This window comes from Plecotus auritus (assembly GCF_963455305.1).
Source record: "Plecotus auritus genome assembly, chromosome: 6".
In the NCBI taxonomy this organism is placed as follows: domain Eukaryota; kingdom Metazoa; phylum Chordata; class Mammalia; order Chiroptera; family Vespertilionidae; genus Plecotus; species Plecotus auritus.
Genome location: NC_137773.1, coordinates 41,035,729 through 41,049,119, shown reverse-complemented (window position 1 = coordinate 41,049,119; position 13,391 = coordinate 41,035,729). Strand labels below are relative to the sequence as shown.

Here is a 13,391-nt window from a genome sequence, read left to right as displayed (position 1 = left end):
TGCCCATGGCTGATCTAGTGTTAAAGAACCTAGGAACTATGGCCTTTTCATTATGACATGTCCCCACCCCCTTCAATATCATAAGGCCAGCCACTGCTTAAAATTTGGCAATTTCTACTCCAACCATAAAAAAAAAAAAAAAAAAAAAAACAGTAATGTAACCCTAGCCAGTTTGGCCCAGTAGATAGAGTGTCAGATTGCAGACTGAAGAGTCCCGGGTTCGATTCCTGGTCAGGGCACATGCCAGGATTGCGGGCTCAATCCCCAGTGTGGGGCATGCAGGAGACAGCTAATCAATGATTCTCTCTCATCATTGGTGTTTCTATCTCTCTCTCCCTCTCCCTTCCTCTCTGAAATCAATAAAAATATATTTTTTAAAAAGTAATGTACAGCCGAAACCGGTTTGGCTCAGTGGATAGAGCGTCGGCCTGTGGACTGAAGGGTCCCGGGTTCGATTCCGGTCAAAGGCACGTACCTTGGTTGCGGGCACATCCCCAGTGGGAGGTGTGCAGGAGGCAGCTGATTGATGTTTCTCTCTCATCGATGTTTCTAGCTCTCTATCCCTCTCCCTTCCTCTCTGTAAAATATCAATAAAATATATTAAAAAAAAAAAAGTAATGTACAAAAAAATACATTCTACTTACCAACGAGGAGCCACACAACATTAGAATTGTGTTCTGTAAGAAAATCTTCCAACTGGGTGATACTAGGAACAATACTCTCATTTTTCCTTTGATCCATTATTGAAGTTTTTCCAGAGCAGCATCTAAAGGTCTAAGAGTTCAAAGGTTAAATTTAGAATCAGAGATTTATTAATCTGCAAGGAAAATCATGTAAGGGGGAGAAAAGGTGAATTTAGTAAATATTAAAGTTTATTAAATCACATTCTGTTCCTTCAATGATAAGAATGCAAAAATACAATAAACCCATGGTCGGCAAACTGCGGCTCACGAGCCACAAGCGGCTCTTTGGCCCTGGAGTGTGGCTCTTCCACAAAATACCACGGCCTGGGCGAGTCTATTTTGAAGAAGTGGCGTTAGAAGAAATTTAAGTTTAAAAAATTTGGCTCTTAAAAGAAATTTCAATCGTTGTACTGTTGATATTTGGCTCTGTTGACTAATGAGTTTGCTGACCACTGCAATAAACAACAAAACATGGCCACATTTCTATTTCTATATAAGACAACACATCATGTTTCTAATGTCCTGATTTCACCATACTAAGTATGAGTAGAGACTCAGGTTCAGTTAGTGTACTCTGGATCCAGATAAGAGGGACATCATTATTCTGAAATATAATCAAACATATTCTGAAATATTAATCAACAATAAGGAGAGAGTATTAGTAAGTAGGGTGAAAATTAAAATGGAATGGATAGGCCAAAAGGGGAAACCCTCACACACTACCACTCAACATGAATTACATACCCCAACAAAAAACCATCATTTACAACAGGCTCCAACAGGAAGAGATGCACCTTGCAAGTCAAACTATTTTACTACTTCAGTAGGAGGAAGGGAGATAATACCTGAATGAAATAAATGCATTATCCTATCTAATAAAAGGGTAATATGCAAACCAACCATCACTCCGTCACAAATATGGCAGTGCCCATAGCCACAAGATGGCAGCACCCAGTCCTCTCAGCCCCGCTGGAGTCCCCCGTCCGGGGGGGGGGGGGGGGGGGGGGGAGGGGGGCAGGGCTGCTGAGAGTGGGCAGTGTGAGCAGCCTGGCGGAATGCTTGCTTCATCACCGCAGCGACGAGGCAAGCGTTCCACCCCAGCTGCGGAGGGCCTCTGGGCAGCGAGCACGGAGCAGCCAAAGGCGGCGGGGGGGGGACGCTTGCCTCCCACCAGTGACCAAAGACTTGACCACTCAAAGTCCAGCTCCCCAGAATACTGCTCGACATGGACACCAGTGTGATTGAAGGTGGATTAAATGTCACTCTCAACATCCACCTACTTATGCATGGAAAGGAAGTTGGCAGTATCATTGGAAAGAAAGGAGAATCAGTTAAGAAGATGCATGAGGAGAGTGGTGGTGCACCTATCAACATCTCAGAAGGGAATTGTCCTGAGAGAATTATCACTTTGACTGGACTCACTAATGGCATCTTCAAAGCCTTTGCTATGATCATTGACAAACTGGAAGAGGACATCAGCAGCTCTATAACCAATAGCACAGCTGCCAGTAGACCCCCAGTCACCCTGTGGCTGGTGGTCCCTGCTAGTCAATGTGGCTTTCTCATTGGGAAAGGTGGTTCTAAGTTCAAGGAAATAAGGGAGAATACAAGGGCTCAGGTCCAGGTGGCAGGGGATATGCTCCCCAACTCAACTGAGTGGGCCATCACTATTGCTGGCATTCCGAAATCCATCACTGAGTGTGTGAAACAAATCTGCGTGGTCATGTTGGAGTCCCCCCTGAAGGGCGTGACCATCCCATAGCGGCCCAAGCCGTCCATTTCTCCAGTCATCTTTGCAGGTGATCAGGCCTATACCATTCAAGGACAGTATACCATTCCACAGCCAGATTTGACCAAGCTGCACCAGTTGGCAATGCAACAGTCTCATTTTCCCATGACACATGGCAACACCGGATTCAGTGGCACTGAATCCAGCTCTCCAGAGGTGAAAGGCTATTTGGGCAGGTTGGATGCATCTGCTCAGAATACTTCTCATGAACTCACCATTCCAAATGATTTGATTGGCTGCATAATCAGGTGTCAAGGCGCCAAAATCAATGAGATCCGTCAAATGTCTGGGGCACAGATCAAAATTGTGAACCCAGTGGAAGGATCTACTGATAGGCATGTTACCATAATTGGATCAGCTGCCAGTATCAGCCTGACTCAATATCTAATCAATGTCAGGCTTTATTCGGAGACAGGTAGCATGGGGAGCAGCTAGAACAATGCAGATTCATTCATAATCCCTTTCCGCTGTTCACCACCACCCATGATCCATCTGTGTAGTTTCTGAACAGTCAGTGATTCCAGGTTTTAAATAGTTCGTAAATTTTCAGTTTCTACACACTTTATCATCCATTCATGATTTTTTAAAATATATTTTATTGATTTTTTTTTACAGAGAGGAAGGGAGAGGGATAGAGAGGTAGAAACATCGATGAGAGAGAAACATCGATCAGCTGCCTCATGGCCACCTCCTACTGGGGATGTGCCCGCAACCAAGGTACATGCCCTTGACCAGAATCAAACCTGGGACCTTTCAGTCCGAAGGCCGATGCTCTATCCACTGAGCCAAACTGGTTAGGGCCACTCATGATTTTTTAATTAAAGCATTTTAATTCCTTTCTCTGTTCAGCTGTTAATGCTGAGATCCATATTTAGTTTTATAAGCTTCTCCCTGTTTTTGTTTTTGGCTCATGAATTTTTTTGTTTGTTTGTCATGGAAATGTAAGAGTGGAATATTAATACATTTCAGTATAGTTCTGTAATGTCAGGAATTTTTCAAAAAAATTAAAAGATGGACTGGAAAAAAAGAATCAATCAATGAATGTATCAATAAGTGGAAAACAAATAGATGTTTCTCTCTCTCAAATAAATATAAATGTAGGAAGCATTAGCAAAGTAAAATTCTAAAGAAGGTTTCTTGTAATAAAACTATTTTCATTTTTGTATCTGGCCCTTAAGCTCCTCTCTTATCTTCTACCTTAAGTCCGTTCAGTCAGAAACCTTACCTAATACATCTTCAAACTATCCACCCAACAATAGGGTCTTTGGATGTGGGGAGAGAGGGAGGAGGAAACTGGTCACATGTGTTCACCAACACTCTCATGATATCAAATTTAAAGAAAGTCTTTTTTATTAGCATGTTGTTATGCAAAGAGTCCAACAGATTCATTTAATAACCAATTCCTATGAGCTGAGAATATTGCTCCAATTGAAACTGAACTTTTATGGAAAAAAATTTTTTAAAGACTGCTTTAGGAAGTTTTATGGGAATATGACTTACACAATACTACTGGTGACATCTGATACAGTACTCTAAATGGATATCGAGCTAGATAGAAACATACTTTACAAAGTACAATAAGGTCAGTAGTTTAAAGTCTAGACTCTAAAGATTTAGGTGGATATTATCTTACTCTTTGAAATGTTAATTCCATGGAATTAGCTCACCATGAAACTAGAACTCCCATGGCAATAGCTAACATTTATTGACTGCTTGCTATGTGCCAGGCACTGTTCCAAACACTTTACATGTGTTTACTCATCTAACCACCACAAATAACTACCCATTTACAATTTTCCCCTTTTACAGATGAGAAAACTGTGGCAGAAGCTAAGCACAAACACAGGTAAGGGTCCATGGCTTTAGAATCTTGTTATATTGCCTCTCATCACTTACGTTCACTGAAATCAGTAACAATCTCTTGGTTTTCCATTTCTTTTCTATGAAAAATTAGTTCCCTCCTCCCAACTCTAGATTCTAGTTTAGGAGCTAATATAAATGTTAACAAAATTCATATTTTGGTATAATAAATTCATATTTTGCCCACTATGACATTTTTTCTCCTAAAAGGATGGTCCATTAAATCAAAGATCAGCAGTTTTTTGAGTTTAAATAACCACAAGCAATAACACATCAAGACTGATGTGTTACAGAGACTGATTAACAGCAAAGAAAGCCACATTGTGAAGTAAGCCAAATCCAACTGAACCACTCCCCACTTTTCTCCACCTCTCTCTCACCCAGTCAAAAAAGGCTGTATCTACATAGTTTTAAAGAGCTTTGTCCCCTAAAGAAATTGACAGCTGATAGAAGGTATGTGGTAGTCTTAAAATATGTCCAAAAATTATTTGATCTTCCTCCCTTCAAGAGATGGAGCTTAATTAATTTCTCTCCCAAATGTGGTCTGGACTGAATGATACAATTCTAAAAGAATATAGCAGAAGCAATGATGTATAACTAGATCACAGATGGCATCATGGCCTCCTCCTTGCTCTCTGTCTTGGATCATCTGTTCTGGGGGAACCAGCTGCCTTGCTAGGACATATAAGAAGCCCTAGAGAGGTCCATGTGGTGAGGATTTGAAGCCTCCAGCCAACAGCCATGTGAATGAACCATCATAGAGGCAATTCCTCCAGCCCCAATTGAGTCCCTCTATGACTAAGTCCCAGCCAAGATCTTGGCTATAACCTCTTGAGACCCTAAGTCAGAAGTAATCAGCTTAGTAACTCCCAAGTTCTGAGTCCATAGAAATTCTGAGATAATAAATGTTTTAAGCCACTGAGTTTTGGGATACTTTGTTACTCAGCAATAGATAACTAATATAAAGTAAAAGGAAGATAAGCAAAGTAGTTCTACTCATATGGTTCATACTTGTCATCTTAAGCTAAACTACCCCCACTCTTCTTCTCTCCTCCTTCTTACCAAGAGATCAGAAGTCAGCAAGCCCACATCAAAAAGGCTACCAATCCCATGAGTGAACAATTTCCGCTTCCTACCATAAGTGGGTGTCTCCTGCATGGACTTTGTGAAGCAACCTCCACTCTGCCTCCTACCAATTTATCTGTATCCATAATCATCATACCTCCCTACCTCCTGTCTTAGTAGAAGTCTATCTAAAGTACCTTTGACCTGCATCCCTTCCAGCTTAGTCCATGATCAGCTATATCAATTATTCTTCCTCATTCTGTTATCTTCATATATTCTTTCTGATGCCTTTTTATCCCATCAAATAAAGAGTGTACTATAAATGTACTCATATCACTCATACCTTTAAAAAACAAAAGCCCTCTCTCAAATACATCTCTTTAGCTACCATCTCTCTATTCTACTTAAAACCAAAGTTTCTGAAAGATTAAATGACATTAGGTATTTGAATTTCCTCATCATTTACCCAGTGTAAACTGGCTCCACCTATAAAGTTGCTCTTGCTCAAGTCAACAACTTCTTAACTGATATGTCCAATGGATACTTCTATTGTCCTCAGTTTATTTGATGTCTCAAAGATGTCTAATATTCAGTCCTTTTCTCCAAACTCAGTTCTTTCACTGACTTCTGTGACTCTCCTGATTTTCTCCTACTTCCCTGCCCATCCCATCTCCTTTGAGGTGTGTTTTTCTTCTACCTTAACCTTAAGAATCCTTGCTTCTCTTCTATCACTTCACATGTTCTCCCTGAGTGATCTCATCCATTCACACTGCTTTTAACTATCACCTATAAATGTAGACTCCACAATTTATACCTCAAATGGGTCTTCCTAACTCAGATCCATATACACAACTACATAAATGACATTTCTTTTGTTAATCCTCACCCAAGGATATTTTTCCATTGATTTTTAGGGAGTGTGGAAGAGAGGGAAAGACAGAGAGAAACATTGATATGAGAGAAACACACTGGTTGGTTGCCTCCTGCACAAGCCCCAACCAGGGCCCGGGCCAGGAAGGAGCCTGCAACCAAGGTATGTGTCCCTGAAGGGAATCGTGCCCGGGGCCCTTTGGTCCACAGGCCGATGCTCTATCCACTGAGCCAAACTGGCTAGGGCTACCTAATGACATTTCTTGGTGGAAATCACAGAGGCCTCAAATACAATAGCTCCCAACTAAACTTAGCTCCTCCAACCATGTTCCCAATTTATTGCTCTTCCTGTTCTCCCTCAGAAATAGCCCCAGAATCCACTGTTTCCCAACCCGAGATATCAAGTAATCCATTTCATTTACCCTGCAAGTATTTATTAAATATTATGAGCTTGAACATGACAGTGACCAGGAAGTGCCCTGACTCCACTTTCCTTCAACCCAGTAATTCTTACCCATTCTAGATCTTTTGCATCTGTATAATCATCTCCATCCTTTAATTCCCATTTGCACTGTTTTACTTCTGACTCTCCTTTGCCATCTGGTCTTATTACAATAGCCTCTACTTGATCACCATGGTTCCAAGCTCATCTCTCCCCAATTCATCATCCAGAATGCCTATTTGACCATGGCACTTCTATTTGTCACATGTAAATTCCCCCAAATTTTCTCAAATTGAAGAGTTAATTTGTTAACCTCCGATGAAATTTTGAAATTCTATCACTATCTTTAACATGAAAAACAGTATGCTAAAATGAAGTCTGTAAGAATCCTAGTTTTCCGCTCGGCAGCACATATACTAAAATTGGAACGATACAGAGAAGATTAGCATGGCCCCTGCGCAAGGATGACACGCAAATTTGTGAAGTGTTCCATATTTAAAAAAAAAAAAAAAAAAAAGGAATCCTAGTTTCCCACTGTACCTTAAAGTAGTACTAATAGAATACCTTCTTTTATTATTTACAATAATATGAAAGCTTAATTATAAATACAAACATCTACCATAGGGTTGCATAATGGTGCTTGCCCAGTCTTTTACATAAATCAAAATGATCCTTGCATATAAAATCAAGGAAATGTATGGGTCACAAAAATATTACCTTCTAGAAAAAAAACTCACTGCTCTTGTACTTTTCAGGGCCATTTAGACCACTCTATTACTAGAAGCCTGAAATAATGCCTGACATATGGTACTTGTTCAATATTTATCAATGAATTAAATGTTCCTTAATCATGTTTAACCATGCTTCCTACTATTCTCCATAGACTCATAGTAAAAAAATATACTTGAGTTTTAACTACACATACTATTCTATGAAGAACAAACAAAAAGTCAATCAATTTTCTTCATTTCTTTTTTAATCCCTTTATAACATGGGCAGATTAATGTACTTGCAAAAGAAAGAAAAGAACAGTGACACTTGATAGAAAATCAAGCCAAAACTTTCTGTGGCCTTATTCTTCCAATACACAAGCTCAGCACATGACTCAACTGTCAGGTATTGGTAGTTCCAAAGTCAAGTAAAATGATTGGCAGGTCAAGTTATACACCCCACCACCCAACCCTCATTCCTTGACCATTTAAGCAGATCAAAACACAACTGAAACAGAAAGTCAGAAGATTTCCTCTCCCTGAACTTTAATTGGAAATTATATCGTTTTCTAACTTAGCCGAAATATTTACCTGTTTTTATTCCCAGAATCTTCAATGTTGTTTTTCCTTCTCCTTATCTTCAGAAGGCCCATCTGCAGTGTTTCATCTTAACAAACCTAAAAAAGAACAAAAAACATTTCAACAAATTATACAAGATATTCTGGCTTTACGAGCAATTTTACCATTTCAGATTAAATAATTTGATTACACCTGCATAAAAGTCTTTAATGTTAGTTCAATACTACATTTCATTCTTTAAAGTTTCCAAATAAAAAATACTCCTAGAATACTCTAGAAAATCTAGAATAATACCACAATTTCCAAACTATGGCCTACCAAACATTTGAAAACTCCTTATTGTACTTATGAAAAGAGCATGATTTTGGTCGTTGAGGGTTCTAGAGGTCAAATCCCACCTTTAAAACATTCTCTAAGTGTGGCTTTGAAAAAGTTCTCTCAAATTCCTGGTCTCTGCTGGCAAGAACAGCTCCTCAGTTTTTTTCCTATTTCCAGCACGTAGCACATTTCTTAACAAATGAAAATCAACCTGCAAATAACTGATTAAGGGGCTGTAACCAGGAGCCAGATCACCTGGTTTAAATCACAATTCTGACTTCTGACGAATTATTTCTTCTTTTTTTTTTTTTAACTTTAAGATAATATTTATTGGGTAAATTACAGAAGTAGAAAATGTAATTCCTAGAAGAAATGGGCTTAGGAAGCATATTATAGACTTAAAAGAAGGGCCCTTGGAGTTTGGGGAATGAGAAAGCTAATGCTAACGTGCCTGAGGGGAAGAAGTGGGGGTGGGAAGGGAGGAGGGGAAAGGGAAAGGCATAGGCATGCTCCCAGGAGGGAGAGCACCTGGAGGAGTTGTTTCTTAGGCTATGGGCTTTAGTAAATGAGAATAAAAGGCCTTACATGATAGGATTGTTATGATGATTACATGAGGTAACATATGCACATCATGTACCACTCAATAGTTTTATAAGACAAATATTTTGGCCCGGCAGGGCGTGGCTCAGTGGTTGTTGACCTATGAACCAGCAGGTCACAGTTCGATTCCAGTCAGGGCACATGCCCGGGTTGTGGGCTCCATCCCCAGTGGGAGGCATGCAGGAGGCAGCCGATCAATGATTCTATTTCATCATTGATGTTTCTCTCTCTCTCTCTCTCCCCCACCCTTCCCTTCCTCTCTGAAATCAATAAAAATATATTTTTAAAGAAAATATTCTGGTATATTCATCTGTTTTTATACATCATGTGTCTCGTTAACTTAGAATAAATCAGCTTCATTGCAGTGAATGAAGTGAAAGCAGGAACATGAAACCAGTTGAAACTTACACACTTGAACACTTCCAATACCATGGTTTCTTTACAGAGGAAATTTACAAGAACTCTTTCCCTTTAACCAGCGTCCCTAATTATCTACAGGCAAAAACTAAGGCCAACGCAGTGGGTGGGTGGGGGGGTAGGAGACAGCTAATACTCTTAAGAGGAAAATCAACTTCCTTTCACCTCCCTTTGACCAGGATAACGTTTCCGCTGAAATGTGTTCTCTCCCATGGTGCAGACTCAGCAAGCACCAATTCAGAATACAAAACACACCACGCCTGGGGTGTAAAGGGGGGTTCTAAAGCTCCACCGCCCTTGCTAAGCAGTCTGCAATCTCCCGCAGCCAGGTGCTAGCAGGGCTGACGCCGCAGCCTGCAGGTGCGCGGTCCTTCCCGCTGAGACCACACCCGCAGGCGGGCGCCGCCCACCTGCCTCCTCACCATCCGCTGAGGCCACTCGGGTATCCCAAACCCCACCAGCCGACTGTCATGGCCCTTCCAGGCCTTCCCATTGACCTACGACATCGGTCTCAGGTCCTAGTGCTTCAGATAGGGAGAGCAAAAGACTGCGAATGTGTCGACACCACAGCAGGCAGTTGAGATGAAGGCAAACCTCCCCAACTCCGACCCGGCTGAGGTCCCGAGACACTGGACAAAGTGCTGACCAACCGAACCGGTCCCGTCCCCTCACCTGGGCGAGCGACCGGGGCAGCCCGGAACCGTCCGGCCTCTCATCGGAGGACGCCAAGGGCCTTCGGCAGCGGAGCAGCGCCCGAGCCTCCGCGGCCTGCCGAGCTCGGCCCACGCGCACACCCTCTAGCCCTGCCAGCCGGGCCGCCGCCGCAGGTCCAGCCCGCCACCCAAGATCCAGCCGGGCCCAGACCACAGAGGGAGGCGGAGGATGGGGCGGGGGTCAGAGCTGAGGCCCGGCGGCACTGCGGCTGCGTCAACGGGTAACGTCCTACCTCACGGCGCCGGCGCCTGGAGGCACGCCAGCCGAGCCCCGCCCAGGAATCGGCAGCACCTCGCCCCGCCCCACCGGGCTGGAGGCGGAGCCTGGACCGTGAGGCACAAATTGTAATGGGCAAAGTGGGGAACAGTCTTAACTCTGCAGAAGCTTCCTGGTTGCCTGGAGCAGATATGAAATATGCACGTAAGACAAGTAGACAGCCCAGCCGCTGTGGCTCCGGAAGCCACGATTCGATTCCGTGGTCAAGGCACATGCCCGGGTTGCAGGCTTGATCCCCAGTGGGGGACGCTCAGGATGCAGTTGGTCAATGATTGTCTCTCATCATTGATGTTTCTATCTCTCTACCTCTCCCTTCCTCTCTGAAATCAATAAAATGTATATTTTTTAAAAAGACAAGTAGACATGCAATTACACAGTGTTAAGAATGGGCCAGGAGCTGTTCTAAGCACTTAATCTTCTCAAAACCGTTATCCCCATTTATTTACACTTCACAAATGAAAAACACAGGTATAGCGAGGGTTACATATCCATCACCTCACATAGTTGCAATTTCTTGTGTGTTCAGTGAGAACTTCCAAAATCTACTCTCTAGAGTAAAAATTTTCAGAAAATTTACCGTCCATTCTGCTATTCAGAAAGTTGTTAGAGCTTGAACTCTCATTTCAGGAAAAAAGTCAAAAGCCAGATGTGAGGTCAAATAATTAGATATAACCAAAGTATCAATTTCAATTTATAATTTAGCCTGGTGAAATAAATTATTTAATAGCATAGTGATTAGTTATAAATTCTGAGACTTACCAAGTGCTCAATAATATTAAGTTTTATTTGCATAGTACATTTCTTTCAGACAACAACACCAGAGGCAGGAATTAATACAATATTCCTCTCAAAGGTGAACCAAACTATGACAAAGAGTGTCCAGGTAATTTGCTCAAGATCATTACCTCTAAAAAGAAGAGAAGTTATTTGATAAGAAGAGACTTCAGAGCCCACAATCATAGTTTTGTTGGTTTCCACGGTTATTTTTAACCATGGAAATTTCCAAATATATACAAAGGAAAAGAGAGAGTAATGATCCCTCATGTATCTCTTACCTAACCTCATCAATTAGCAATATATACCCCATTTGACTTATTCAAAGCACTCACTTCCCAGACCCCAAATGAATAATCATTTTAGCATGTCTCGATAAAACTAGAACTCTTTATTTAATACTAGAGGCCCAGTGCACGAAATTCATGCACGGGGGTGTGTGTCCCTCAGCCCAGCCTGCACCCTCTCCAATCTGGATGGGGCCTAAACTGGCAGTCAGACATCCCTCTCACAATCCAGGACTGCTGGCTCCCAACTGCTCGCCTGCCTGCCTTCCTGATTGCCCCTAACCACTCTCCTGACAGCCTGATTGATGCCTAACTGCTCCCCTGCCAGCCTGATTGCCCCTAACTGCCCTCCCCTGCAGGCCTGGTCACCCCTAACTGCCCTCCCCTGCAGGCTTGATCACCCCCAACTGCCCTCCCTTGCAGGCCTAGTCCCTCCCAACTGCCCTCCCCTGCTGGCCATCTTGTAGTGGCCATCTTGTGTCCACATGGGGGCAGTCATCTTTGACCACATGGGGCAGCCATCTTGTGTGTTGGAGTGATGGTCAATTTGCATATTACTCTTTTATTAGATAGGATAGAGGCCTGATGCATGGGTGGGGGCCGGCTGGTTTGCCCTGAAGGGTGTCCTGGATCAGGGTGGGGGTTCCCTTGTGGTGTGGGATGGCCTGGGTGAGGGGCCTGTGGTGGTTTGCAGGCCGGCCACGCTCCCCCCCCCACCCCCCCCCACCCCCGGCAACCCAAGCGGAGGCCCTGGTATCTGGGATTTATTTATCTTCTATAATTAAAACTTTGTAGCTATGAGCAGAGGCCTGGGCCGGCCAGGGTGTGCAGGAAGCTTGGCTTCCTCCATCGCCTCGCTGGGGAAACCCAAGCCTCCTGCTGGCTCAGTGGCCACAGCCATCTTGGTTGGGTTAATTTACATACTCGCTCCTGATTGGCTAGCAGGCATAGCTTATGTAGCAGAGGTAGGGTCAATTTGTATATTATTCTTTTATTAGATAGGATGTCTTTAGGTTTCATTAAATCATCAACAGTTTTCCCTTCGTGTTTTATTTTTGTCTTTTATTTGTTGATAAAATGCTTATTTTCCTAAATCATTTTCAACATTCTGGAATATTTCATTACAATTGTATAGTCAATGAACTTGTTCTTCTGGCTTTTATTTTCTATAAAGTAAAAGTTCAATTGAATTCTAGTTTGTTTGTTTTTTTATAACATATCTTTGAAATGTCAAAGTAACATCCCTTTTTTCGGGCCACTTTGGGCACAACTCTCAGACCAGGGAGGAGACCACAAATCCCTTCATTGTTAATTGAGTTAATTGTTGACTGTTAACTATCTAGTACCCACCTGTATAAAATAAGTATGCGTCCATCATTTTACTTTTTATGCAATCCCAGTAATCTTCCACTCCTCTCACCTGCTCTCCCCATCCCCCCACACACAGCCCACCCCTCCCTCCCTAATCTACCACCAATGGATTTCAGGTAACCCGCTTACACCTTCTCTTTTTATTATAATGCATAAAATAAGGTGCAAAACTGCCATTTCTCAGAGCACTTTCTCAATCTGTTGAGATTTTGCTTCCTGACAATTTTGGTCAGTTTGGCTCAAATAAACTCACAAAAATTCTCTACAGGTTTGTATGTTTCTTACATTTGACATTATACACTCACAACAGTAACTGTCTGTGAATTCTTAAAACTGCAAAATACATTCCAGGTAAATCCCTTAATGGATGCTCACTAGCTCTCTGACATTACTCTGCCTTGGTTAAATAAAATCAACCCACAGGGACAATCGGAAGAACTTTGTTAGGCAAACATCCAGCTTCCATATCTGTCCAGAAACGTCCTTTTTTGTTGTTATTCTGATAAAGAACGCAAGCCTTAAAAAAGATGAGCACCCCTGAGCTTGTTTTCTGAGACATCCTCTTTATTTACTCCAATGCATTTTTAGACTGGAAGCTCCAAAAGGGCTGGACAAGTATCACGTTCACTGAACTGG

General features: G+C 42.3%; 2 protein-coding genes across 7 annotated transcripts in view; one reads left to right on the top strand and one right to left on the bottom strand.

The window, feature by feature from the left end:
- BLTP1 (bridge-like lipid transfer protein family member 1) overlaps positions 1-10,297 on the bottom strand; it is a 181,890-nt gene extending 171,593 nt beyond the window's left edge. For all 6 annotated transcript variants that reach the window (XM_080671792.1, XM_080671790.1, XM_080671794.1 and 3 more), the window contains exons 1-3: positions 10,006-10,297; positions 8,011-8,096; positions 645-774 (exon numbers count right to left, since the gene is read on the bottom strand). In XM_080671792.1, the coding sequence (XP_080527918.1) occupies positions 645-741 (97 nt within the window). In that variant the 5' untranslated portion in view covers positions 742-774; positions 8,011-8,096; positions 10,006-10,297. The remainder of the gene's footprint in view (positions 1-644; positions 775-8,010; positions 8,097-10,005) is intronic.
- On the top strand, positions 1,909-2,907 carry LOC308251272 (poly(rC)-binding protein 2-like; the record flags this gene model as incomplete). Its single annotated transcript, XM_080674417.1, is given in 2 exon segments — positions 1,909-2,442; positions 2,446-2,907. Coding segments are annotated over 2 exon segments (996 nt in total).
- Positions 10,298-13,391: the final 3,094 nt, after the last annotated feature.